This window comes from Rhinoraja longicauda, chromosome 5 (genome assembly GCF_053455715.1).
Source record: "Rhinoraja longicauda isolate Sanriku21f chromosome 5, sRhiLon1.1, whole genome shotgun sequence".
NCBI classification, from domain to species: Eukaryota; Metazoa; Chordata; class Chondrichthyes; order Rajiformes; family Arhynchobatidae; genus Rhinoraja; species Rhinoraja longicauda.
The window spans coordinates 23,060,592-23,087,318 of record NC_135957.1 but is presented as its reverse complement, the minus strand read 5'-3'; the positions used below and the strand labels follow the sequence as shown (position 1 = coordinate 23,087,318).

The 26,727-nt window shown below is 44.8% G+C and overlaps 1 protein-coding gene across 2 annotated transcripts in view; it reads left to right on the top strand.

The window, feature by feature from the left end:
• The window catches only part of heatr5b (HEAT repeat containing 5B), an 89,387-nt gene extending 65,395 nt beyond the window's left edge, over window positions 1–23,992 (top strand). For both annotated transcript variants that reach the window (XM_078399091.1, XM_078399090.1), the window contains exons 28-36: window positions 521–755; window positions 6,785–7,024; window positions 8,179–8,306; window positions 10,116–10,263; window positions 10,978–11,250; window positions 16,519–16,743; window positions 17,687–17,838; window positions 18,909–19,122; window positions 23,209–23,992. In XM_078399091.1, the coding sequence (XP_078255217.1) occupies window positions 521–755; window positions 6,785–7,024; window positions 8,179–8,306; window positions 10,116–10,263; window positions 10,978–11,250; window positions 16,519–16,743; window positions 17,687–17,838; window positions 18,909–19,122; window positions 23,209–23,516 (1,923 nt within the window). In that variant the 3' untranslated portion in view covers window positions 23,517–23,992. The remainder of the gene's footprint in view (window positions 1–520; window positions 756–6,784; window positions 7,025–8,178; window positions 8,307–10,115; window positions 10,264–10,977; window positions 11,251–16,518; window positions 16,744–17,686; window positions 17,839–18,908; window positions 19,123–23,208) is intronic.
• The last annotated feature ends 2,735 nt before the right edge of the window (window positions 23,993–26,727 follow it).

The window sequence follows — 26,727 nt, the reverse complement described above, 5'->3', positions numbered from 1 at the left end:
TGACAGCATAGTGAGTGTCCCTGGCAATCTAATAATGGATTAGTAGCCCTTTTAATCCCTTTTAATGCAGCTTCTTTCTGGAAAATATAGATTATTCTCTGGGAAATAAGATTCCTCTGTAATAATCCATTCCCCTTAAGGTTCCTCTATAATAATCTACTCTCCTCAACATAAGATTCCTCTGTAATAATCCACTCTCCTTAAGGTTCCTCTACAATAATCTGCTCTCCTCATCATTTGTCTGTAACAATCCACTCTACATAAAATAAGATTTATCTGTCACAATCCACTCTCCTTACATTTTCCCCAGGCCTATAATTTTATAACAAGGTTTAACTCGGGAGAATCACTTATGCCAGTGAGCTCTGGCTCACTGGCATAAGTGATTCTCCTGAGTTAAACCTTGTTATAAAATTATAATCTACACCTCAAGGATTGACATGTCAAGTGTAAATGAAAAGTGGCCTGGGGAACCCCATTTCATGTGTTACTTAATCTAACGTGTCTTTCCTTTGTGTAGGTCTACATTGTTGCTATGAAAACCAAAAAAGAAGCAGAGACCAAGCCGGAAAAGCCTGTGAAGAGTAAGGAAGACGATGATGATTTTGGCGCAGTGGACGAGCTCCCTCCAGATAGTTTGATCACGCTAGTTCAGCCAGAGCTGCCTATTCTCAGCCGTCTCTGGCTTGCTGCACTAAAGGACTACGCGTTGTTAACTCTGCCCTCTGAATTTGCGAGCCAGTTGCCATCTGAGGGTAAGGTATTCCTTGAGCTCTAGTCTGGTTCTGAAGAGTCTTAGATTTGCTTTCAGCATTCTCCTTCATACCTAGTGTCCGGTTGACTATAGATTGGACTCCAGCCTGGATATGCCCTTGAATCTCTGCAAAAAGGTTCTGTTGCAGCATTCGATTCTGAATGTGGATCTCTCCCTATCTAGCTTCCTCCAGCCCTGCAAGCCTTTATGATCTCCGAGCTTCTTCAGTTCCAGCCTCTTGCACATCTCCTGTCACTGTTCTGTACTCGCATCTGCAGAGCTCTCTGCCTGATTCCCTGTATTTTTGTAAATGGGCCTTACTAAAAGAAGCACTGCTGACAAAGATTTTCAATTACCTGTCCCAACAGCTGTTTGTTGGTAACATATCCAACACTGTTGCATTTTCCGACTGGGAAATGTCTTGCCAAGTTTTACTACCTTTAACAGACAATATGGCTGCTTTTAGTCACCAACCCATTTTATTCAGTTGAAGATAGTTCTAGGTCATCAGTTTGATTAGCATAATGAGAATGTGGTGTATTTTTATCTCACTTAGACCTGGCCTAGTTTTGTAAGCAGTCTTTGTTATACTTCAGTGAACCTGATATTTCAGAAATATAACAATGTCAATCATAATTGCTCTCGGTTTTTATGTTTAACCTGTGCACCAATCAATTGCTCGGAAATTATGATTGCCATGGAGGGGTTTTCCAAAACGACTTGTGGCATGGTATCAACAGAAAACCAGTTTCTTCATCCCAGTTTCAGAAGCTAGCGTTACGATCTGTGGAATTTCTAATATGTATCCGGAATGTGGGTGGACATGATTTAACAGTGGAAAGTCAATGCGCATACAAGTAAACAAATTAGGAGCAGAAGTGGCCTCCCTGCCCTGAATTCTTCTCTGCCATTCAACAGAAAGTTATTGGCTGATCTGAACTTTGCATTGCTATCTACTTGTGGTAATCTTTCACTCTTGCTTATCAATCACTCTACCTCTGCTGTTTCAACAAAATATTCAAATACTCTACTTCCACTGGTCTTTAAGGAAGAGTGTTCATAAGTGATAGCAGAATTAGGCCACTCAGCCCATCAAGTCTACTCCACTATTCAATCATGGCTGATCTATCTTTCCCTCTTAATCCCATTCTCCTGCCTTCTCCCCATAATCCCTAACACCCATACTAATCAAGTCAAGTCAAGTCAATTTTATTTGTATAGCACATTTAAAAACAACCCACGTTGACCAAAGTGCTGTACATCTGATTAGGTACTAAGGAAAAAAATGAAACATACAGTAGCACGCAAACAGTTCACAGCGCCTCCTCAATGAGCCTCAAACGCTAGGGAGTAGAAATAGGTTTTGAGCCTGGACTTAAAGGAGTCGATGGAGGGGGCAGTTCTGATGGGGAGAGGGATGCTGTTCCACAGTCTAGGAGCTGCAACCGCAAAAGCGCGGTCACCCCTGAGCTTAAGCCTAGACCGCGGGATAGTGAGTAGCCCCAAGTCGGCCGACCTGAGGGACCTGGAGTTAGAGAGGGGGGTTAGAAGATTTTTGATGTAGGGGGGGAATGTCCATTTAGGGCTTTATACGTGAATAGGAGGAGCTTGAAGTTGATTCTGTACCGTACAGGGAGCCGGTGGAGAGAGGCCAGAATCGGGGTGATGTGGTCCCTTTTACGGGTACCCGTCAGGAGTCTCGCTGCGGCGTTTTGGACCAGTTGCAGGCGGGACAGGGAAGATTGGCTGATCCCAGTGTATAGGGAGTTGCAGTAGTCTAGGCGGGAGGAAATGAAAGCGTGAATGATTTTTTCTGTGTCGTCGAATTGGAGGAAAGGTTTGATTTTAGCTATGGTTCGAAGTTGGAAGAAGCTGGCTTTTACCACAGCGTTGACTTGCTTATCAAATTTTAATGCAGAGTCAAATATCATGCCGAGGTTTTTGACATGCGATTTGACTAGGCAGGATAGACTTCCAAGACTGCCTGTTATCGATTTGATGGAGTCGGGGGGGCCGGGATGACCTCAGACTTGCTCTCATTTAATTGGAGGAAGTTCTGTGCCATCCAACATTTTATGTCCTCAAGAGATCTATGTATCTCTGCCTTAAAAAATATCCAGTGCCTTGTCCTCCACAGCTTTCTGTCCAAAGGCTCATAACTGAGAAAACATTTCCCCCATTCTTTAATGGGAGATCCCTTTAAAACAGTGACCCTTGTTCTAGATTTTCTCGCAAGAGGAAACATCCTACATTCACACTGTCGAGAGCTCTTGGGATCTTGCATGTTTCAATCAAGTCACTTCTCAGCTCTAAGCTCCAGTGGATGTAAGCCCAGCCTGTTCAACCTTTGGTGATAAGGCAGCAAAGCCATTCTGTACACCTTCTCAGAACTGCTTCAAATGAATTTATATCCTTCTTGGGTAAGGAGACAATCACCAGACATAGTAGACAGATGTGGTCTCATTAATGCTCCATATTACTGAAACATAACTTCAATTTACTAGCCTTTTGTGAATTCTGCACCAAAACACCCTACTCCCTCTGAATAACACTCTGCAGTCACCATTTAGATAAGAGGCCCCTTTATTTTTTCTCTGCCAAAATGAACAATTTAACACATTACATTCCATTTGCCAGATCTTTACCCATTCATTTATGACATTGATATCCCTTTGCAGCCACAACTGCACAACTTCACAACTTACTTTCCTATGATCAGCAAATTATGCAACAGACTGTTGCAGCCTTCACCTTAGTCGTTTATATAAATTACAAGTAGCCTCCGCACTGATCCCTGTGTCTTGCCACATGTTACAACTTGGCAAGCAGAAAAAGATTCACTTAGGCCTACCTTGTTTCCAGCCAATTCTGTGCATATTAACTCTTACACCATGAGCTTTTATTTTCTGCAATAATCTTTTTAGTGATACCTGATCAAATGCCATTTAGTTCAGTTTAGAGATACTTCTCAAAATGTAAGCACAATACATCCACCAGCTTTCTTTATCCGCAATACCTTACCTTTTCAAAGAATTCTAATGAATTTCCATTTCAGAAAACCATGAATTGAAAGTGGTGGATTTTTTTAGCTTTGTTGTTAGCCATGGCATTTATTACTTTTGGGATAGGAAGGTAAAGTAGACCAGATTTGCTGAAATAATTGCTGGTCTGTAGCTTGATGTTACTATTCAGTCAGGAAGTCATGTGGCAACTTTATAAAACTTTAGTTAGACCGTGTTTAGAGTATTGTGTGCAGATCTCATTACAGGAAGGACATAATGGCTATGGAGAGGGTGCAGGAAAGGTTTACCCCCTAATACCCCCTAGATTAGGGGGTATTAGTTATAAGGAGTAGTTGGACAAACTTGGTGTTCTCTGGAGTGTCTGAGGTTCAGGGGAGACTTGTTAAAAGTATATAAAATTCTGAGAGGCATAGATAGGGTAACAGTCAGAACCTTTTATCTAGGGTAGAAATCTCAAATACTAGAGGAAGTAGCTTTAAGATCAGAGGGGCCAAGTTTAAAGGACAGATGTGGGGCAAGTTCTTGGGTGTGGTGGGTGTCTGGAACACATTGCCAGTGGTGGTGGTGGATATGATACGATAGTATGATCGATAGTGGTGTTTAAGTAGTTTTCAGATAGGTACATGGATATGCAGGGAATGGAAGAAAATTAATCTTGTGCAAGCAGAGATTAACATGCATCATGTTCAGCAGAGGGCCTGTTCCTGTGCTGTACTGTTCTTTGTTCAGCAACGGGCAAGAGGAAGAAATGTTGACAGTTAAGATTTGCCAAATATTGTTGATGATTTGCACTGCTCTATTATTAACCTCACAGTATCCAATGATTTTCAAGGAATTGCAGAATTCATACATTACTTGTCCACAATAAATGTAGGGCCCCGGAGAGTGCTATAGAGCAGATAGGGGTTATAGGTACACAATTCTCTAAAAATGAGTACAGAGATGGACATGGTAGTGAAGGTTTTTGGCATGATTGCCTTTGTTAGTAATGGTATTGAGTTGTGATGCCATGTTACTGCTGTACAAAATGTTGGTGAGACCATATTTGGAGACCACATTATGTACACCTGGTTGCCCTGGATAGGAAATATGTCATTAAATTGGAAAGAGTGCAGAAAAGATTCACCAGGTCCGTTACCTGAATTTTAGGGTTTGAAATATAAGGATAGGCCAGGTTTTTTTCCCTTGAGTGTAGGAGGTTGAAGGGTGGACTTGTAGAGATACAAAATCACGAGAGGCATATATGAAGTTACAGCCAATTAAGTGGTTTTTTAAAATGTTTTAAAGAAGGAAGCCTAACAGGCAGTAGCCACAAATGGTGATGAAATAAATGATGGGATCATCTTCTCCACTGATGTTTGTTGAGGACTAAAGATCAGCTGGAATACTGAGCTGAACTGCCGTCCTCTTGAAATATGTCATTTGTGCATCGATTGGTCGCCCTGCACCTCTAAGCCAAAGATTTAGATTTGAGTTCCCTTCCTGACAAAATCGAGCTGATGTTCCAGTGCAATGGTGACCGATTGCTGCACTGTTGGAGAGGACATCCTTTATGTGAAATTTTAACCTGAGACCCAGTTTGCTCGATAAGAAGATAACTGCAGATGCTGGTACAAATCGAAGGTATTTATTCACAAAATGCTGGAGTAACTCAGCAGGACAGGCAGCATCTCGGGAGAGAAGGAATGGGTGACGTTTCGGGTCGAGACCCAGTTTGCTCTCACAGGTGGATGTTATAAATCTACAGTATAGCTTTGTAGAAGAGAGTGAATTATTCCCAGTGCATAGCTGGGTATTTTCCTCAACCAACATCATGAAAAACAGCTTAACTGGTCATCATTACAATGATCTTCTTTGGGAATTTGTTTTATGCCGATTGGGGCTATAGTTTGAAATGTTTTGCTTATGAAGCACTTTGGTTTCCCGCAAGGCCAGGGGTTCTTTGTAAGTGAAAGTGTTTAAATGAGTGTTGCCATTGTGGATGTGAAGCTGAGTGCAGCGTTGGCAGCGTTGGCACTCTCATGTCTCTCCTGAAAGACTGTATTCGTACTGTACAGCTCTCCTACTCCTCTCTCTCTCTTGCACCGAATTAGTCTTGACTTTTCTGTTCAGATCTCTGGATTGAAACAGGAGCCCACAACCTTCAGATTCAGAGTTGAAACAGTTGACTGCTGAATCGGGATTAACTCCTGATGGGAAACCGACTGCTTTGAAATTCCTGCCAATCCACCTGATTCAAGCAAATCTGGATCAGTGAGATTTGGAAACCTGATTTCAACATATCGTTTGATAACCATGCAATCCAGTAGTTTTTGAAGCCGCAATAATATTAGGCTTTATTTCCTTAAACAAAATGATTTTCAAGTTTTCGAACAATTATTTTACAGCAAACAAAAATTTGACGAAAATCGTATTGTGAATTTGATCCGGTTTTCATCCCTTGAGAGTGGGATGAAACTTAACACAATATATCTAGACAACTTTCAAGTGGTAGCTGTGAGTTGGAAGTTGAAGCTTAGTTTGTGAAATAATACAGCATACGAGAGGATGTTTTGTGCCTGTGTTGGTTCTTTGGAAGAACAAGCATAGGCACAAAGTTCCTTGCTCTTTTTTCATTACCTTCTTACCTGTAGAAAATATCTCAAAGTACTAGTAAATAGTGTGCATAAATCACCAGTTGTGAATAATTGCATAAATGTAATTCTCTCTTTTTTATCATTTCATCATTAAAGGCTGTCCCTTCAGCTTCCTGAGTGCTATAAACACTCAAAATCACTTGCTTGCTATCACTGTCTCATATCCTGGTTTTCCATAGGACTCTCTCTAATGCCTACTTCATTAACCAAGGTTTTGGTGATCCATCTGATCATCTTCTAAAATGGTTTGATGTCGAACGGTGTTTAATGCCATTGTGAAGTTATTTTAGACTAAGTTAAAGGCAATTATAGAAATTCAAATAGCTGGAATATCTTTGCATGTTTTGTTTAATGCTGCCTCTTTGTTACAGGAGGAGCCTTTTATACTCCAGAAACAATCGACAGTGCCAGGCTACATTACCGCACCTCCTGGGCTCCAATCCTGCATGCGGTAGCAATTTGGTTGAACAGTACTGGGTTCACTATTGCTTACGAGCCTGCAGTTCCCAGTGGGCAGAAAAACCAAACGGGCACCATTCTCAATCAGACATCCGGCGGTTCAACCAAAACACTGCAGGAGATCAACACAGACCGCCTCCATCTTATTTTTGGTAAGCAAATGATAGGCAGAATGATTCAAACTATTGCTGATGGTTTATTTTGTCAGTCTGTTCACATGCATCATTGAACCAGATAGCAGAGAAGGAAGTCATTTGGTTGGTCATGTCAGCACAATCTCTACGAAGGGGGTTTCTAATTAGCCCCACTTCTAATTTTCTTCTCTTAAACTTGTAAATATTTTCTCTGTGAGCACATATCCAATTCCTTTTTCAAAATTCTATTGAATCCATTTAATTTATCTTTTCAGGTAGTGCATTCTATATCGCAACAAGTGGGGTTGTGAACTAATTCAACTCTCCACCAGATTGTTTGCCAATTATCTTGAACCTGTCATCTTCCTGTAGATTTAACCAAATACTTTCATAATTTTGGACATTAAAGCTCACAAGTTCTTCGACCTGAACCATTAACTGTTTCTCTTTCCACAGATGCTGCATGAACTTTTAAGTGTCGCCAATGTTTTTGATTTTAATTCCCATTTCTAGCATTTGGATTTTTTGTTTATTTTTGTCTCCCATGACAGAGGACGAGCAGGTTACTAACTTTCTATACACAGCTATAGCTGTAAGAAATGTGGGAAAAGGTTAATTTTGGAGCAATCCAAAAACTGAATGTGACAAAGGAATAAAATGAGCGCAGGAGATACCCCTTCTGCAGAAAGCAAATTACACAATGTCTAATTGCAATTGGAACCAAGCTCAAGGATCAATTCAGACTGTTTAGTTGAGTTTAGAGACACAGCGCGGAAACAGGCCCTTCGGCCCACAGAGTCTGCGCTGACCAGCGATCCCCACACATTTATACTATCCTACACACACCAGGGACAATTTACACATACACCAAGCCAATTAACCTACATACCTGTACGTCTTTGAACTGTGGGAGGAAACCGAAGATCTCAGAGAAAACCCACGCAGTACACTCCGTACAGACAGCACCCATAGTCAGGATCAAACCCGGGTCTCTGGCGCTGCAATCACTGTAAGGCAGCAACTCTACTGCTGCACCACCGTAACTGTTGATAAGTTTAAAGTGAAGGACAAGAAGAGAAAAATCACCTGTTCTGCACATATGTGGATAAATGTGTACAAAGTCAATTTGTAATCTAAGAAAATAACAAAAAATTTGGGCCTTGTGATTTCAGGTATTAGCATTGAGTTCCTGTGTTCTCCACGGCCAGAGAACCCCTTGGAACATGTCACATCTTGCCTGAAGGCTCTCAGCACGTTGCTGGACTCCCCTTGTGCAATATCATACATTGGAGAAGATCGGGTATGATAGTTATATGCCAAGTAATGTTAATTCCTTAAATGTTGTGTTTGCACTACTGGATAAGACCGTGTTTTACTGAATTGTAGCGCAGTTTAATGTTGCCATAACCTATGTTCACTGGGATCTGGATTGAGACCAAGAAGTCAATTGTGCGTTTAGATTGAAGCTGATGTGGAAGTAATTCAATCTCGTCATTCTAGTCTATATTACATAACTAAGTAAAACAAACACGGATACTTCCAGCTAGGTATCCATAACAAGCACGATTTTATGAGATAACATATGCACAACAAAATGGAGTATGATATATAATGGTTTGAAACCATCTTTTTTACCTTTTTCATCACTGTTTGCTTTTACTGTATTAGTTAAACTCTCTAATTGTAGTTATCAATAAATTTACAATAGGACAATAACAGGAAGTGACTTAAAGCTTGGTTTAAGAGGCAATTTTAGAGGGAAATCCTATAGGAGAGGTGAAGAGGAAAATTTGGGATAGAAATTCTGGTTCTTGGAGCCTAAATGGCAGAGGACAGCAACAGAGGTAGGTTAAGGAAGTAGGGGATCCTGGAGAGATGGAATTCTCAAGAGTTGCAAGGCTACATGAAGCTAACTGCTGCAAAACCAACAGATAATTAACCCTGGCAGAATATAATTAATGCTGCTGATTAGTTTCTGTTAATGTACATGAAAACAAAAGCTAGAAATGGGTCAAGTGTCCAGATAAATTTGGCAATACAATCCTAATTCCTTATGACTTGAGAACCATCTCCAAATGTGCCTTCCAGTTCTCGAACACCTTCTTGGCCATGTATAAATTATAAAGTGCGAGATGAAGATGTGTCAGTGTTACAGAGAGAAAAGTAAAAGTTCATCATAATTGAAAACCCAGTTCAATAATCATTTAATACTTTATAGTTAGTTAGTTAAATTTAAACTGTGAAACAATTTTCTGATGAAAGAGTTGTTCATTGTTAGATTATTAGGTATCTAGTTGTAACAGGAGTATCGGGACCAGGCTGTTCCATTTTCTCATGCAGAAGGGATCAGGCTGGAGGCACGTACTCGTGCATTTAAAAAGTATTTGCTCAAGCACATGAATCGCCAACCCATAGAAGGCTAGTACTGGTAAATGGGATATGAGTGCCAAGCCATAGAAGGCTAGTACTGGTAAATGAGATATGAGTGCTTGATGGTTGACATGCACATGGTGGGCCAAAGGGCCTCTGTGGTTTGATTCTGACTCAAATAGATTTACCAGCAACAAAATTATCAAGCAGACCAATGAATAATTAAACACACTACCAAACGAAAGGAAAAGCATGTGCTTATATTGCACTTTTCATATCCATGAGACAGTCCAAAACACGAGTCATTTCATGTTAACATTAGAAGCGTATTGACTGTAATGGGGAATGTGCTGGGCAATTTTCACATAACAAGGTACCACAAAGAGCAATGAGATAAATGATCAATGCATACTTTTGAGATATTGATTGAGGAACAGTGTTGGTCAAGACACCAGGAGAACGGTCCAGAGCTACTTTGAAATAGCATTGTGGGACCTTGTGTTCATGTGAGGGCAGAAAGCTTTGGTTTAGATTCTTATTTGCAAGTTTACACCTCTGATGGTGCCACAGTAGTTATGGTGGGGTGTCAGCCTAGAATTTGGCTCAGATGGCTAGAATGTGAACTCAAGTGCAAGAGTAGAACAAAGGGGACGATACAAAGTGTAGAATGTAGTTCTCAATATTGTAGCTGTAGCATTCTAGCTTCTTTGCTTTATTAAAATAGTATCCTTTATTACAGATGCTTATGGTTGAGCTTTTTAATGTATTGCACCGCCTTCTGCTGACATGTGGGCCTTCCTCTGTTCAAAGACAAGTGACAATGGTTGTACAGCAGACAATTCGAGCTGCTCAGGATCACCTTCAAGGGCTGGTGAAAAAAGCTCATGGTAAGTTGGTCTGCAAGTTGTTTCTGCTGTTTTATACAAGTCAAATGCAATCCAGTGTGTTGTGTCGAAGCTGTAGGGTGACTGTTATGTGCAGTGCTCCAACTATGGAAATTAATCTTTGCTGTGGACCTGTATTGAGGAACTGTACAGATGCAATCCACTGAATTTTCTGATTGTACTACTGCAAAAATGGCCATCAGGATTTTGTCACGTTTCATGTACTTGACGAGGAGAAGCATAGAGACCCATCTCCTTCAAGGTCTTTCTCTCATTAGTGAATTTGGACATAATTAAATTGTGTATTCCTGACGATTAATAAACTAAATTTGCACTTTTTAACTTTGTTAGCATGTTTTGACTCTTAAGTTATGATTCATAAAGAGTAGGTGCTCTATATTGCTTTTCAAACTGGCTCTGTCTTTCAATATTATTGTGGTTGGTCTTTTCCCATTTTCCATCATATATGTGCCTTTATTTCCACGATGTCTAAAAAAAATCCAACTCTGTCTTGAATTTATTGAAGACAGTTCAATAATCTACAGTTTTCAGATAGCAAATTTTAAATTGTGCAGCCTTTCTCCCCATTTCAATCCCAGAAAGTTGCCCTTCATTCTGAAATTGACCCTCTGACTCTCCCTTCATTTCTCCTTCCACTGTGGGGAAACCATTAGCTTTAATGGTGCTTCATTTCAAGTGATGATGGTTGTCTTACAGAAGAGGATGATGTTGCTGGGGAGGATTTGCTGACTGCCTTGGGGGAAGGAGGAAAGAGCGGCGGCTTGATTCCCGGTAGATCAATTGTGTTTGCCGCCTTGGAGCTGCTCATGTTCATCCTGGTACGACATCTTCCACAACTGAACCCTAAAGTGACTGACTCTCCTAGCCACTTTCTTCAAAAGACATCCCCGTTGGCTGAGGAAAGTTCACAGCTCATTGCTGTCACTGTTTCCATCCTGGCTGATTTACCATCGCTGTGTTCTCCTACAGGTAAGAGCGCGACTGTAACAAACACCATAATCCTTATATATTTGAAGCCAATTAATTTCAATGTTCAATTCAACGATACTTTATTGTCACGTGTACCTAGGTACAGTGAAACTTTTTTTGTATACAGTTCAGTAAAAGTCTTACTATACATAAGCACAATCATACTTAAGTACAAGTGTAATATAGTAGATTACACTGAGGCAGTGCATAAAAGTCACCACACTTCCGACCTCTTGCACCCTTTAAGTTCAGTGTTGTTAAAAATGTTAGAGTATTAAGGGATTGGACACGCTAGAGGCAGGAAACATGTTCAGAATGTTGGGGGAGTCCAGAACCAGGGGCCACAGTTTAAGAATAAGGGGTAGGCCATTTAGAACGGAGATGAGGAAAAACCTTTTCACTCAGAGTTGTAAATCTGTGAAATTCTCTGCCTCAGAAGGCAGTAGAGGCCAATTCTCTGGATGCTTTCAAGAGAGAATTAGATAGAGCTCTTAATGATAGCGGAGTCAGGGGATATGCGGAGAGGGCAGGAACGGGGTACTGATTATGGATGATCAGCCATGATCGCATTGAATGGCGGTGCTGGCTCGAAGCGCCGAATGGCCTACTCCTGCACCTATTGGCCATAATAAAGTTCCATTGCCCTGACAGTGGGTTGGAGTACACATAGAAACATAGAAAATAGGTGCTGGAGGAGTCTATTTCGCCCATCGAGCCAGCATTGGTAACATTTTTCCTGCATCTAGCCTGTCCAGTCCATTTTTAATTTTATACGTCTCTATAAGATCCCATCCTTCTAAACTCCAGTGAATACAAGCCCAGTCTTTCCAATCTTTCCTCATATGACAGTCCCCCCATTCCCAGGGATTAACCTCGTGACCTACACTGCACTGCCTCAATAGCAAGGACATCCTTCCTCAAATTAGGAGACCATAACTGCACACAATATTCCAGATGTGGTCTCACCAGGGCCCTATACAACTGAAGAAGGACCTCTTTGCTCCTATACTCAAATCCTCTCGTTAGTAAGGCCATTAGCTTTCTTCACTGCCTGCTGTACCTGCACGCTTACTTTCAGTGACTGGTGTACAAGGACACCAAGGTCTCGTTGCACTTCCCCTTTATCTAATCTGACACCAGAGATAATAATCTGCCTCCTTATTTTTGCCTAAAAAGTGGATAACCTCACATTTATCTACATTATACTGCATCTGCCCACTCACTCAACCTGTCCAAGTCACCCAGCAACCTCCTAACATCATCTTTGCAGTTCACACTGCTACCCAGCTTTGCATCATCCGCAAACTTGCTAGTGTTACTTCTAATTCCATCGTCCAAATCATTAATATATATTGTAAATAGTTGCGATCCCAGCACCGAGCCTTGTGGCACTCCATTCGCCACTGCCTGCCATTCTGAAAAGGACCCGTTTATTCCTACTCTTTGGTTCCTGTCTGCCAACCAATTTTCTATCCATGTCAACACCCTACCCCCAATACCACGTGCTCTAATTTTGCTCACCAACCTCCCGTGTGGGACCTTATCAAAGGCTTTCTGAAAGTCTAGATACATTACATCCACTGGCTCTCCTTCATCTATTTTACTTGTCACATCCTCAAAAAATTCCAGATTAGTCAAGCAGGATTTTCCCTTGATAAATCCATGCTAACTTGGACCAATCCTTTTACTGCTATCCAAATGCACCGTTATTACCTCTTCAATAATTGACTCCAACATCTTCCCCACCACCGATGTCAGGCTAACTGGTCTAGAATTCCCCGTTTTCTCTTTCACTTTCTTGAAAAGTGGGATAACATTAGCTACACTCCAATCCACAGGAACTGATCCGAAGACAGATTCGAAGAACCTGTTCAACTCTTCCGCCAGTTCCTTGTTACCCATAATAATTTCACCCGTTTCTGCCTTCAAGGGACCCACATTTGTCTTTACTAATCTTTTTCTAACATACCTAAAGAAGCTTTTACTGTCCTTCTTTATATTCTTGGCCAGCTTCGCTTAATACCTCATCTTTTCAGCCCGTATTGCCCTTTTTGCTACCTTCTGTGTCCTTTGAACGTTGCCCAATCCTTTGGGTTCCTGCTACTCTTTGCTTTGTTCTACATCTTTTCTTTTAGTTTTATTCCATCTCTAACTTCCCTTGACAGCCATGGTTACCTCTTACTCCCCTTTGAATCTTTCTTCCTCTTTGGAATTAAATGATCCTGCATCTTCTGGATTATGCCCAGAAATTCCTGCCATTGCTGTTCCACCATCATTCCTGCTAGGATCCCTTTCCATTCGACCTTGGCCAGCTCCTCTCTCATGCCTTCATAGTCCCCTTTGTTCAACTGCTACACTGACATTCCTGGTTTAACCTTCTGCCTCTCAAATTGCAGATTAAAACTAATCATATTATGGTCACTACCTCCAAGCGGTTCCTTCACCTTGAGTTCCCTTATTAAATCTGGTTCATTGGACAACACTAAATCCAGAATTGCCTTTCTCTGGTAGGCTCTAGTATAAGCCGTTCTAAGAATCCATCTCGGAGGCACTCTACAAACTCCCCTTCTTGGGGTCCAGAACCAACCTGATTTTCCTAGTCTACCTGCATATTGAAATCCCCCATAACCAGTGGCATTACCTTCGTTGCCAGTATTAACTTCTGCTGCAACTTACACCCTATATCCGGGCTACTGTTTGAGGGTCTGTAGATAACTCCCATTAGTGACTTCTTCCCTTTCCAATTCCTCAACTCTATCCACGGTGACTCTACATCGTCAGTCCCTGTCACCCCTCGCAAGGGACTGAATTTCATCCCTCACCAACAGAGCTACCCCACCTCCTCGGCCCACCTGCCTATCCTTTCTAGAGGACGTACAACCCTGAATATTCAGATCCCGATCCTTCTGCAACCACGTCTCTGTAATCATGACAATGTCATACCTACCAATCTCTAACTGAGCCTCAAGCTCATCCACTTCAGTTCTTATACTTCGCATTCATATATAGTACTTTTAATCCTTTGCTCATCTCACCTTTCACATCAATTGCTATTACACTTGGCCATTCTCTCCTATTCCTTCGTGAGCTTTCTGTCCCGTTAATTCTGGGGTCATTCTTAACTTTTCCTGTACTCTCTTTCCCTTTAACTCCATCCTTGTCTATCCCATTTGAACCCCCCCCCACTATTTAGTTTAAAACCACCCATGTAGCAGTGGCAAACCTGCCTGCCAGAATGCTGGTCCCCCGACTGTTGAGGTGCAACCTGTCCCTTTTGTACAATCCACCTTACCCCAAAACAGATCCCAGTGGTCTGAGAATCTAAACCCCCGCCTCCTGCACCAGCTCCTCAACCACAAATTCAGATCCCGTATCTCCATGTTCCTGCCCTCGCCAGCACGAGGAACTGGAAGCAAACCGGAGATAACCACCCTGGAGGTCCTGCTTTTCAGCCTTCTTCCGAGCTCTCTAAAGTTATGCTGCAGAATATCTTTCTCATCTTCCCGACGTCGTTTGTGCCGACATGCACTACCACTTCCGGCTGCTCACCTTCACCCTTGAGGATGCACTGCACTCTGTCCATGACGTCCTGGATCCTGGCACCAGGGAGGCAACACACCATCCTTGAATCCCGCTTGTTGCCGCAGAAACCCCTGTCCGTGCCTCTCACGATGGAGTCCGCTACTACCTCGGGGGTTGTTTTGTCCTTTCGATGCAGGGGTTGTCCTTCAGCACTGCTTCGCCGCGGATTATTGCCTTCTACCTGACCTCTGTGTTCAGCACTAAACCTATTTGAGTTTTAAATATACATAGAACATACACTGTAGAAGCGATTCAGCCTATCTCATCAGTGCTAGTATTATGTTTATAAAAGATCATGTTTTTCCATACTCTGCTTCTCACCGTATAATTTTTCTAGCTCCCCTTTAACTAGATTTTGGCTGAGGGTTCCAGTCTCACCACCATTTTGTTGATTAGTTCCTTTGGCCTTTCCTATTGCTTTTGTCCCTAGTCTCCCCCACAAGTGAAGACCATTTCATAATCGTAAGAACCTTTGTGGTCACCCTTGGCCTTCTCTTTCCTGAGGAAAAGATCTTACAATATTCACAATGTCTTGGTTTTGTTTTAATCCTGAAATCTTTTCAGCACTTTCTCTAACATTACCAGATCATTTAGAGTACAGAATTTGCATGATAGTCCAAGTGTGATGGCACATATGGGCACCAGAATTGCTCTGCAAACATCTGTAATTTATAAACCCACAATTTAAGATTGGATTGGATTAGAGATAAATGAAGCAAGAAGAGACCAATTGGCTCCTCAAACCTGCCCTCCATCAGCTAAAGTCATGGCCAATCTTCTGCTAGCTTCAGCTCTACTTACTGTTTGTCCTCCATAGCCCTTTATTCTCTCATTGACAAAATCAGAATTTAATCAAAAGGGGGGTGGACAATGATTCACTCTTCGCTTGACTATCAGAGAGGGGAAATCTTCCTCATTCCGGTTGTAAACAGGCAATCCCACATTGTGAAACCATGGCCGCTATTTCTGGTGCCTTACATGTGGGAAAACATCCACTCCGTCTCCGGAATCAATCTACCCCAATTGTCCCCTAGAATCATGCTGGTAGAAAAGACCAAAAGCTTACAGGGAGATAAGTGAGGGAATGAGAGTGAGGGGATTTTTTTCCTGCATCTAGCTTGTCCAGTCCTTTTATAATTTTATATGTTTCTATAAGATCCCCTCTCATCCTTCTATATAATTTTTTTGTCAGGTTATCTGATTTAGTACTGTATGGAATTCTGACTCTTGGGGAAAAGAGGAAGAAATTTGTGGAATTTTGTCCTATCACTCATTTAAACCAATTTCAGCAATATCTTTTCAAACATAGTAGCTGTAAGCAGTTTTTTTCCAGGTGGTTCCAGTCGTTCAATTATTAACCCATGCTAGATTTATTCAGATGAAAAAATGTTTTAGTAAGTATAATTTGATGTCTTGACCTTATTTTACGCAACAAAATAAGACAATGAAAATGTTTTAATCTCCAAGTCAGAGGCCATTCAGCCCACAATATTCTATCTCTGCCAATGGAGTTGTGTATCGTAATCAGAGTTCCCTTTTGCCTGCAGTTGTTTGTATGTATTTTTCAAACAGTTAACCCGTTCCGTTAAAAAATGCTTAAGGTCTGCCTCAGTCAATTGTGGGAATGTGCCCCTTATCTTTATAAAAGATGTCTACTAAAGGCTTGTATTGGTTCAATCTTCCCAGGAAGCATGACTGTGCTGCCCACAATTCTTTACCTGATCACGGGTGTGCTGAGAGAAACTGCTGTGAAGTCAACAGATAACCTTATGTCGCTCCCGGCCAGCGCAGCACTGCAGGGCATTAAAACCATCATCACTTCCCCGCTCGCCAAATCGGATCAAATCCATAAGCAGTGGAAAGACCTTATTTGCAGTTCGCTGGCTTCCATCTTGGAATATTCCAAACCAGGTATGACACCCAACACGCACCCACGGGTCAGGTATGACAATATCCCTCTCTGTGCATCCTGGCAGAGCTCCCCGAGAGCCATGAATCCTTTCATCTCACCTATGTTTTGGACGACTGCAACCAGCCCCTTCCTCTTCATGTAAGCTGTGAGGTGGAGGTGCCTGGATTGTTTCAACTAAGGGGTCCAGAGAGGCACAGTATGAAGTAAACTGTACCCAGTGGAGAAGCGCATCACACTTTTAATACACAGGTTGATATTTACACAACAAAGTGTATAAAGAGATTAGTGCTTAAACACAAGCCAAGTACATCCACTGTGGATCCTTGTTTGGGCACCCAGCTCTCCCAAGCCTCCAGGTTTCTCTACAGTAACAAGATGAATAATGTTCAGCAACCATCATTGACCTGAAATCCCCACACTCGGGAGACCTCAACTTCTGTCACGTCTGTCAGAATGTGATGAGGGGGACAGTAGGACCTGGGTGGTCTCTGCCCTGGATCGTGCTGCTGGTTTCTGCACTGAGGAACAGAGCGTCCCAGCCGCTTGCCCTGACCCTCACAGGCAGCCTCTGTACCATGCCTCGGCTGTTCACTCCACAGTGAACCGCCCCACTACCAGCCGACTGTCTCGGTGTTGAGTGAGCACGGGGTTCCTGGAACTGAGCAGATGCCTTCACGTTGTGGGCTGGTGCTGATTTCATGAGAGTTTTTGAACTCTGGGACCAAAAGTGCGAAAATGAATCCAAACTGTGGGGTTGCGCTGAGCAGGTTCCCTGTACCTTGCGCAGTAAATGGTTAGCACACTGCTGCGATTTGTGATCAATGTCCTCGGTGAAACAAGCTGATACCATGATAATTTGTATTGATACGAGTGTTGTGCCATCCACTCCTCGATTCATCCTGTGTCAATTACACAACATGACGCTCAGTTCCTGCTTTACAGATGAATCAAAATCGAGCACAGATGAGGTGAGCATGCTCACAGCAATTGCCCTCTTCCTTCTGTCTGCCAGCAACGAGGTAGTTGGGATTTCATCGCTGCAGAATGGTTGCATTGAGAGATTCAGAAATGCTTTAAATTCCAGTGATCCCTGGGTAAGGCAAACCGTCATCCTCTTTCTCACCGCTGCTTCTTAATCAAAGCTGTCTGAAAATGTTCCCAATTTGGATCCTGTTCTTGATTGTGTCGGCAATCACTAGTCTTTAGCACATTGCTGTGTGTACCATTGCTACCTCTTGCCTGTTAGCAAGACCGAAGTGTGGTGATGATGCTGGTTTTACATGCACGCACACACACTCTCTCCCAATCTAGCTGATGGCAGGTGTGATGAGCCAGAACCGGCAAAACCAAGAGAAAGCTCCCTTGTCGAAGCTCAGCTCTTCACTGCATCACCCTACCCTTACACTCACTTGGAAGGATTCGGATGAGTAGAAACTAATGAAGTGCTGTTTGTCGCCAGACTGAGCTTTCACATTCGTTGAATTCTGCCACCAAAATGAGCCACGACTCCATTATACAGCAGGTAGACACAAAATGCTGGAGTAACTCAGCAGGACAGGCAGCATCTCTGGAGAGAAGGAATGGGTGACGTTTCAGGTCTCGACCCTTCTTCAGACACTCCATTATACAGCATCCATCTTACTCTGACCTGAAACTGCCTTACTGATTCAAGATCCTCAGTCAAGATTACCTTTTCCCCTCTGATCCGCTCTATCTGCTTAGTCTATGTTCCTGCAATATCCCCCCTTCCTCACTCTTCACTCCCCATCCACAGGTTTATTTACCATCTCTTTCTCCCATTCCTCACCCCTGCCCACTTCCATTCCTTCATTTCCTACTTTGTCTAATCCCTCGATGCCATTCCCATCTCTTCCCCCGAATCCACTGCTGCTCAAGTTCAGATAGAATTATAAATTCCACTCCCCCAACCAGAAGAAAGCCTTCAGCTTCCTTGTTACATACATTCATTTCTTCTTGTTCTGATGAATGATAATTAACATCATATGTTTAACTATTTCTCTCTCAACATGTTGCATGACCACAGTATTTTCAGCGTTTTCTGTATTTGTTATAAATGTATATATAGATGTTGAAAGATGCTTGTGTATATACAGATGCTTAATATCCCAGAATAAAGGCCAGTTGTTCCTCTGTTTTCCTTTAGGTTCAACAAAAATGTTACCAGCTAATGTTCTCAGTATTCCAGCAGCCAAACCGTGCACTTTCCACCCCATACATCCATGCCTTGGCTCCGCTGGTGGTTGAGAAATTAAAAGTTGTGGAGAATCAGAAACCGATAAACAATGCTGAGCTTCAAGCAGTACAAGAAGGAATCAAAGTGCTTGAGATCCTGGTTAATCTAGGCGAGGAACAAAACAGTAAGTAGCCCCCTCCTGTGACATAGCCTCAACTAGAGTTGAATTTACTCTTATGAGTTACGCCACAGAAAAATGCCCTTTTGGCCCACCACATGCATGCCAAATAGCACATACATATCTACATTTATATTGCAACTTCCAGAACGTCTGGATATCTGAAAGCAATTTTCAGGTAGTGAAGGACTTCAGACTTGCAGTGATTGTCGCAGAAAATATGGTTGAGCAAGATTTTACCAAGATGCTCTGTTTTAATATCATATCATCATATCATATCATATCATATATATACAGCCGGAAACAGGCCTTTTCGGCCCACCAAGTCCGTGCCGCCCAGCGATCCCCGCACATTAACACTATCCTACACCCACTAGGGACAATTTTTACATTTACCCAGCCAATTAACCTACATACCTGTACGTCTTTGGAGTGTGGGAGGAAACCGAAGATCTCGGAGAAAACCCACGCAGGTCACGGGGAGAACGTACAAACTCCTTACAGTGCAGCACCCGTAGTCAGGATCGAACCTGAGTCTCCGGCGCTGCATTCGCTGTAAAGCAGCAACTCTACCGCTGCGCTACCGTGCCGCCCAAGAGAATCATTATTAACCCCAATTCTGCCCCACATGGAACATTACTTACAGCTTTTACTTACAGCTGAGGCCAATAAGTCCTTAGTTTCACGTCTCACCCAAAAACTGGTGCTTCCAAATGTGTGACATTTTCACAGGGGTGGCATCAGGTGTATCATCCATGATTCGTGCACTGAATTAGGGCTGAAACTATGAACGCAAGTGCCCCACAAAGCCATGGATGTCACCTATTTATTCTTAATTAGCCAATCTTGAGTGCTTGGGTTTTGGCCATGGGTCTGATCTAAATATATTGTATTCAGGCTGAGAAGTGCTCATCTAATACTTGCATTCCTTTCTCCCTCACCTCTCCATGTGAAGTGCCTTAAAGGCATCTTTGTTGTTTGTCCCACTGCTACAAAAGACTTTCATTCTCTGAGGGCAACTGCTGGATGCTACACCTTTGAACTGTCAATCTTCTCTTCACTTTGTGGCAGCCTTGTTTTCAGATTAACCGCATGGGTTTCCTCTTGCATCCCAAAGACTGTGTTTATGGGTTAATTGCCCCTGGTGTGCAGCAAGTAGATGTAAAAGTGGGATACAGAACTAGGGATTGGACGCTAGATGCAGGAAACATGTTCCTGATGTTGGGCAAGTCCAGTAGCAGAGGCCACAGTTTAAGAATAAGGGGTAGGCCATTTAGAACAGAAAAACATTTTCACCCTGAGAGTTGTGAATTCGTGGAATTCTCTGCCTCTTTCATCTTCATCAGTCATGCAGCATGGAAACAGGTCCTTCTGTCCAACCTGCCAATGCCAACTAAGATGCCTCCTCTACACATCCCTCTAACCCTTTCCTATCCATGCAAATAGGATAATAATCCATTCCTATTAAATGCATTCATTTAAAATGAATTTGAAATGCTGTTGTAGTACTTATCTCAACTACTCCCCTCTGGCCACTCGTTCGATATATTCAGCGTCCTCTGTGTGAAACCCTCTGTTCCAGAACCTTTCTGGATTATCCGTTTACCCAGACCAACGGAGGACACGCGGTAATGAAACAACAATACACCCCTGGCCTGCTAATGGCACCTCTCCCATGTCTCTAAAGCACCATGGAGTGCCAGCAACTTAAATAGAACAAATATAAAATGTAAGCTAAATGTTAATGGAATGAATGATGAGAAACATTAGCACAGGTATAAATGAAACAAGTTTATTTGAACAGTAAACATTTACAGCATATTTGCAACGATATATATATATCTATATATATAATGGATAGATTATCACATGCTTATGCAGTTTTTCAGTGTGCAATATCCATTTCATTGGCCACATAGCCTCTATCTCCAATGCATATTCACCTTAATCCTATTACTGCCAATGAGAACAGAAATACTGTAAATTCACCGAGATCATCACTTCCAAACTGCACTAAGCTGGTGAATGCGGCATTTCCTCACAACTCAGGAATTCTTAGAGAATCTGAGGCTTGTGAAATTTGGTAAGACGACATTTTCATTAGCAACACTTGGATTTATGAAGCACTTTTAAGATAAATGTCCCAAGGTACTTCTTAGAGGATAAATGGATACAGTAAAACCCTCGTTTTCACTGACCCACTTGTAAAGGATTTTGGATATAGCGGATAGACCCAACGACCCATCTCCAGCTCACACCCCCTCCCCAGCTGTTTACAGCCCTGGCTTCCAACCCCTTCCCCGTCTTCACCCACTGCACAGTGCGGTGACACAGCTGTTGTTGTGCCTCATGTTGTAGGCCCTGGGGACAGTGCTTTCCTTGGGCCACCACTACCGACAGAACACAGTCAGTCACCATAGTGCTCCCTCCCCTCATCTGCTGCTGTTTCTTGCTGTCGGGAGTGGCTTTGTCCGCTACCCGCTCGACCGCCACTGCCTGCATCTCCTGTCGCTCTGTCCAATCGGCCTCTTTTCCCTCGTCCTCTCCTAACCGTACCACCTGCTTATCCTGTCGCTCTGTTCAGTTGGCCTCTTACTTAGATCCCAATGGTCCAAAAGTCTGAATCCCTGCTCCCTGCACCAACTCTTAGCCACACATTCACCTGTCATCTTCCTTTTCATATGCTCACTTGCACATGGCATCGAGAGTAATCTGAAGATCACTACCCTGGATGCCCTGTTTTGTAGCCTTTTGCCTAACTCACTATAATCATTTTGCAGGACCTCATGCCTTTTCCTACCTATGTCATTCGTGCCAACATCTTCTGACTGCACACCCCTTCCCCTGAGAATGTCATGCAGCTACCGTGAGACATTGTGGATTCAGGGTGGCAACACGCCATCCTGGTCTCGATTGTTGCCACAGAATCTCCCCCCTCCCAAACTAGCAAGTCTCCTGCTATAATAGATCTGCCTAGCATTACCTTTCCCTGCTGTGCCTCAGAGCCAGGCTCGGTGCCTTGGCACCGTCTGCTACTGCTGCTCACCCCTGATGGGTTATTCCCCCCCCCCCCCCCAGAAGTATCCAAAAGGGTATAACTGTTTAAGGGAAGTGGCTACATGTGTCATCTGCATTCTGTCTACTCCCTTACCTCGTGATCACCCATCTACTCTCCTCCTGTAGTTTGGGCATGATCACCTCGCTTTAGGTCTTATTTAAGAGGCTCTCATTCTCCAGGAGGATTCAGAGGTCATCCAGCTGTAGCTCCAGTTCCATAATGCAGCTTGTAAGGAGCTGCACCCAGACACAATGCCCACAGGCATAGACAGGATTCAGGATATCTTTATTTGTCATCCAAAAAACAAGTTTTTTGGACGAGATTTCGTCACCCACAGTCCAACCATAAGAGCAATAAAATAAGCAAATTACACAACCCCAACCAACACAAAACACAAAAAAAATAAACATCCATCACAGTGAGTCTCCTCCAGTCCCCTCCTCACTGTGATGGAAGGCCAGAATGTCTTTTCTCTCCCCCTGCCGTCTTCTCCTGCGGTCAGGCTGTTGACGGACTCCAGCATTTTCCCTGACTTCCCACATTCTGCAAGGATATATTTCCTCTTTGTGGAATTTTAAACTGTTCTGCCTATAATGCTATGGGGCAAAGACATTTTCTTAAATTTCTGATATTTCTGGTTAATTACCATCCAAACAATCAAAGAGCAATGCAGTTATCAAATGTAGAAAGTGAACAGATGGGATGAAAATTGATGCAGAATATGAGGGGGTGGAGATGGTGTTGCCAGGGAATTTAGGGAATTTCAACAAGAAATATTTCTTATTGGATTAATTTGCGATTTCACAAAGAACCTTACCCCAGGTGGTGAGAAAACCACCAGAAATAGTGCAGAAAAACAGATACATTCAGGGCATTACCCAAGGCATGAGGAAGAAGGAATTCAGTGATATGCTGCTAGGATGAAAGTAGTCAGTTGAGCTACAGGTCCTGTATATTTGACTATGTATGCACTAACTAGAGTATATGTTAGTTCAGGAATATTGCTCTAATGTAAGCTTTCTCTTCCTCCTTAGGACCACAGCTGCTTGTTCTTTTGGTTCCCACTCTTATCTCGTATCTGCTGAGCGAGCAAACGTACAGCTCGGCTCTCACAGCCTCCATGAGTCTGCACGAACTCGCACTGCAGAATCTAATGCGCATCGGTCCCCTCTATCCTAGTGCTTTCAAGGCAGTGATGGGAGCAGCCCCTGAACTCAAATCAAAACTAGAGGCAGCGATCCGTGCCAGCCAGGCTAGCAGCCAAGCCAAGGCTGCAGCCCAGCAAGTGAAGCCAGCCATGCAAGCTGCACCCACCATCAAATTGAAAACAAGCTTCTTCTGAAAGGTGGAGATTGTGCAACTGACTTAAATCCATTGAACTGTTCCGCCTTCCCACACCTGCTGTGAATTGGCTCCCTTGGTGTCTTATGTACAGGTTTATGGTTTATGTTAGGAATGTAAATTGCTCCAAAAAAAAAGATATTGAATTTATTGTCAAAACTGTATAGGAATCACACTTGTGTCACAGGTTTTAGAATATCACTAGACCAAGTGGACCCATTGGGCCCATTCCTCGTAGAGGGGGGAGAGGGTGTGAGCGAGTGAGCCTTGGACCCAAAGCCTCTCCTGTATTGTAGCACCCTCAACCCCCCTTATCCCCCCCTCCTCCCCCACTGACCTACTCCATCCCTCTACCCACCCCCACTTGCCCCCCCCACCCCTGCCTACACCCCCATTTCCCCCCCACCCCTATTCCCCACTCTCCCTGCCCACCCCCCATCCCAATCTTCCCTCCTCCCCACCCCCTCTTCCCTTCTCCCCACCCTGCCCTCCTCCCCACTCCCCCACTCTGTCTTCCCCACCCCCCCCACTCTCTCTTCCCCACCCCCCCCACTCTTCACCCCCACTCTCTCTTCCCCCCCACCCCCCACTCTCTCTTCCCCCCCCACCCCCCACTCTCTCTTCCCCCCCACCCCCCACTCTCTCTTCCCCCCCACCCCCCACTCTCTCTTCCCCCCCACCCCCCACTCTCTCTTCCCCCCCACCCCCCACTCTCTCTTCCCCCCCACCCCCCACTCTCTCTTCCCCCCCACCCCCCCACTCTCTCTTCCCCCCCACCCCCCACTCTCTCTTCCCCCCCACCCCCCCACTCTCCCCCCCCACTCTCTCCCCCCCACTCTCTCTCTCCCCCCCACCCCCCCACTCTCTCTTCCCCCCACTCTCTCTTCCCCCCACCCCCACTCTCTCTTCCCCCCACTCTCTCTTCCCCCCACCCCCCACTCTCTCTTCCCCCCATCCCCCCCCACTATCTCTTCCCCCCCCCACTCTCTTCCCCCCCCACTCTCTCTTCCCCCCCCACTCTCTCTTCCCCCCCACTCTCTCTTGCCCCCCCCACTCTCTCCTCCCCCCACTCTCTCTCCCCCCACCACCTCCCCACTCTCTCTCCCCCCCACCCCCCCACTCTCTCTCCCCCCCCACCCCCCCACTCTATCCCCTCCCCCCTCTCCCCCCCCACCCCACTCTCCCCCCCCCCACTCTCCCCCCCCACCCCCCACTCTCCCCCCCCACCCCCCCACTCTCCCCCCCCCCACCCCCCCACTCTCCCCCCCCCACCCCCCCACTCTCCCCCCCCCACCCCCCCACTCTCCCCCCCCACCCCCCCACTACCCCCCCACTCTCTCTTCCCCCCCACCCTCCCACTCTCTCTTCCCACCCCCTCTCTTCCCACCCCCACTCTCTCTTCCCACCCTCACTCTCTTCCCACCCCCACTCTCTCTTCCCACCCCACTCTCTCTTCCCCCCCCCACCCCAATCTTCCCTCCTCCCCACCCCCTCTTCCCTTCTCCCCACCCTGCCCTCCTCCCCACCCCCACTCTCTCCAATCCTCGTAGGGGGGGGGGGGGGGGCAGGGAAGGGGAGAGGGTGACTGAGGAGGCCACTCTCTCCTCCCCCACTCTAACTCTTCCCCTTTCCCCATGACCCCCCCTTTTCCCCACTCTCTCCTCCCTCTCCCCACCTCCCCTTTCCCCACCCTCTCTTCACCCCCCCACACTCTCTTCCCCCCCACCCCCCACTCGCTTCCCCCCCACCCCCCACTCGCTTCCCCCCCACCCCCCACTCGCTTCCCCCCCACCCCCCACTCGCTTCCCCCCCCACCCCCTCACTCTCTTTTCCCCCCCACCCCCCACTCTCTTTCCCCCCCCCATCCCCCCACTCTCTTTCCACCCCCCCACTCTCTTCCCCCCCCCACCCCCCCACTCTCTTTCCCCCCCCACCCCCCCACTCTCTTTCCCCCCCCACCCCCCCACTCTCTTTCCCCCCCACCCCCCCACTCTCTTTCCCCCCCCACTCTCTCTCCCCCCCCACCCCCCCACTCTCTCTTCCCCCCCACCCCCCCACTCTCCCCCCCCCCCACTCTCTCTTCCCCCCCACTCTCTCTTCCCCCCACTCCCCCACTCTCTCTTCCCCCCCACTCTCTCTTCCCCCCCCCACTCTCTCTCCACCCCCCCCCTCCCCCCCCCATCACCAACCCCCCCTCCCCCCCCCCATCACCAACCCCCCTTCCCCCCACATCACCAACCCCCCTTCCCCCCACCCCCGCTGTCCCCCTCCCCCGCTGTCCCCCTCCCCAGTTGCACTCTCCCTCCCCGGTTGCACTCTCCCTCCCCGTCCCCCCCACTCTTACTCTCCCGGAGCGGCGGACTACTGGAGACAGGCAGCGCGGCGGCGGCTGTGGCCTAGCAGAGCTGGGATTACTCGCGGCGTTTGTGCGGGAGAGAGGAGAGAGAAGCGAGAGGAGAGGGGAGCCCCTGATTGCGGGCGGGCGGCTCCGCTAACGGCGTCCATCTTGTTTGTGCAAGTGAGGAGAGAGTCCGTGCGTGCACTATTGGGAAAAGGTGTTTAGAAATGAAGTTTTTGAACTTTAAAAATGTCTCTAACTTAAAAAAATAAGATCAATTTAAATGAAACTTGTTATAAAGAGTCGCCAAGAGAGTGGTGATTAAGGTGGCGCAAAAATTGTGGCGCTATGGTTTACTGTTTTGGCAAAATCACAGAAAAACATATATTTACATACGGATATATATATATATATATATATATATATATATATATATATATATACACACACATATACAAGATCTGAGTTTTAGTAGTATATAATAATATATTATATATATATATATATATATATACTAGACCAAGTGGACCCGTTGGGCCCAAACCTCTCCTGCATTGGTGCAGCACCCTGTCCTCCCCCCTCTCCCTTCTCCCCACCTCCCTCCCTCCTCCCCTCCTTTTAAACTTAAAAATGCGAATAACTTTAAAAATATAACACCGATTTCAATAAAACTACTTGCATTATCACTAAAGTGACAATGGTGAGTAAAGTGGGCCTAAAATTGTCGCGCTATTGTGTACCATTTTGGCTGAAGTTCAGTCACAAACAAGATAACAAACAAGAGTTTTAGTATATAGATATAATAGATAGATAGATGTAATTTTTTTTCCACATCTACAGTGATGAGTCTTCCTCTATAAATGTTCATCTTTGC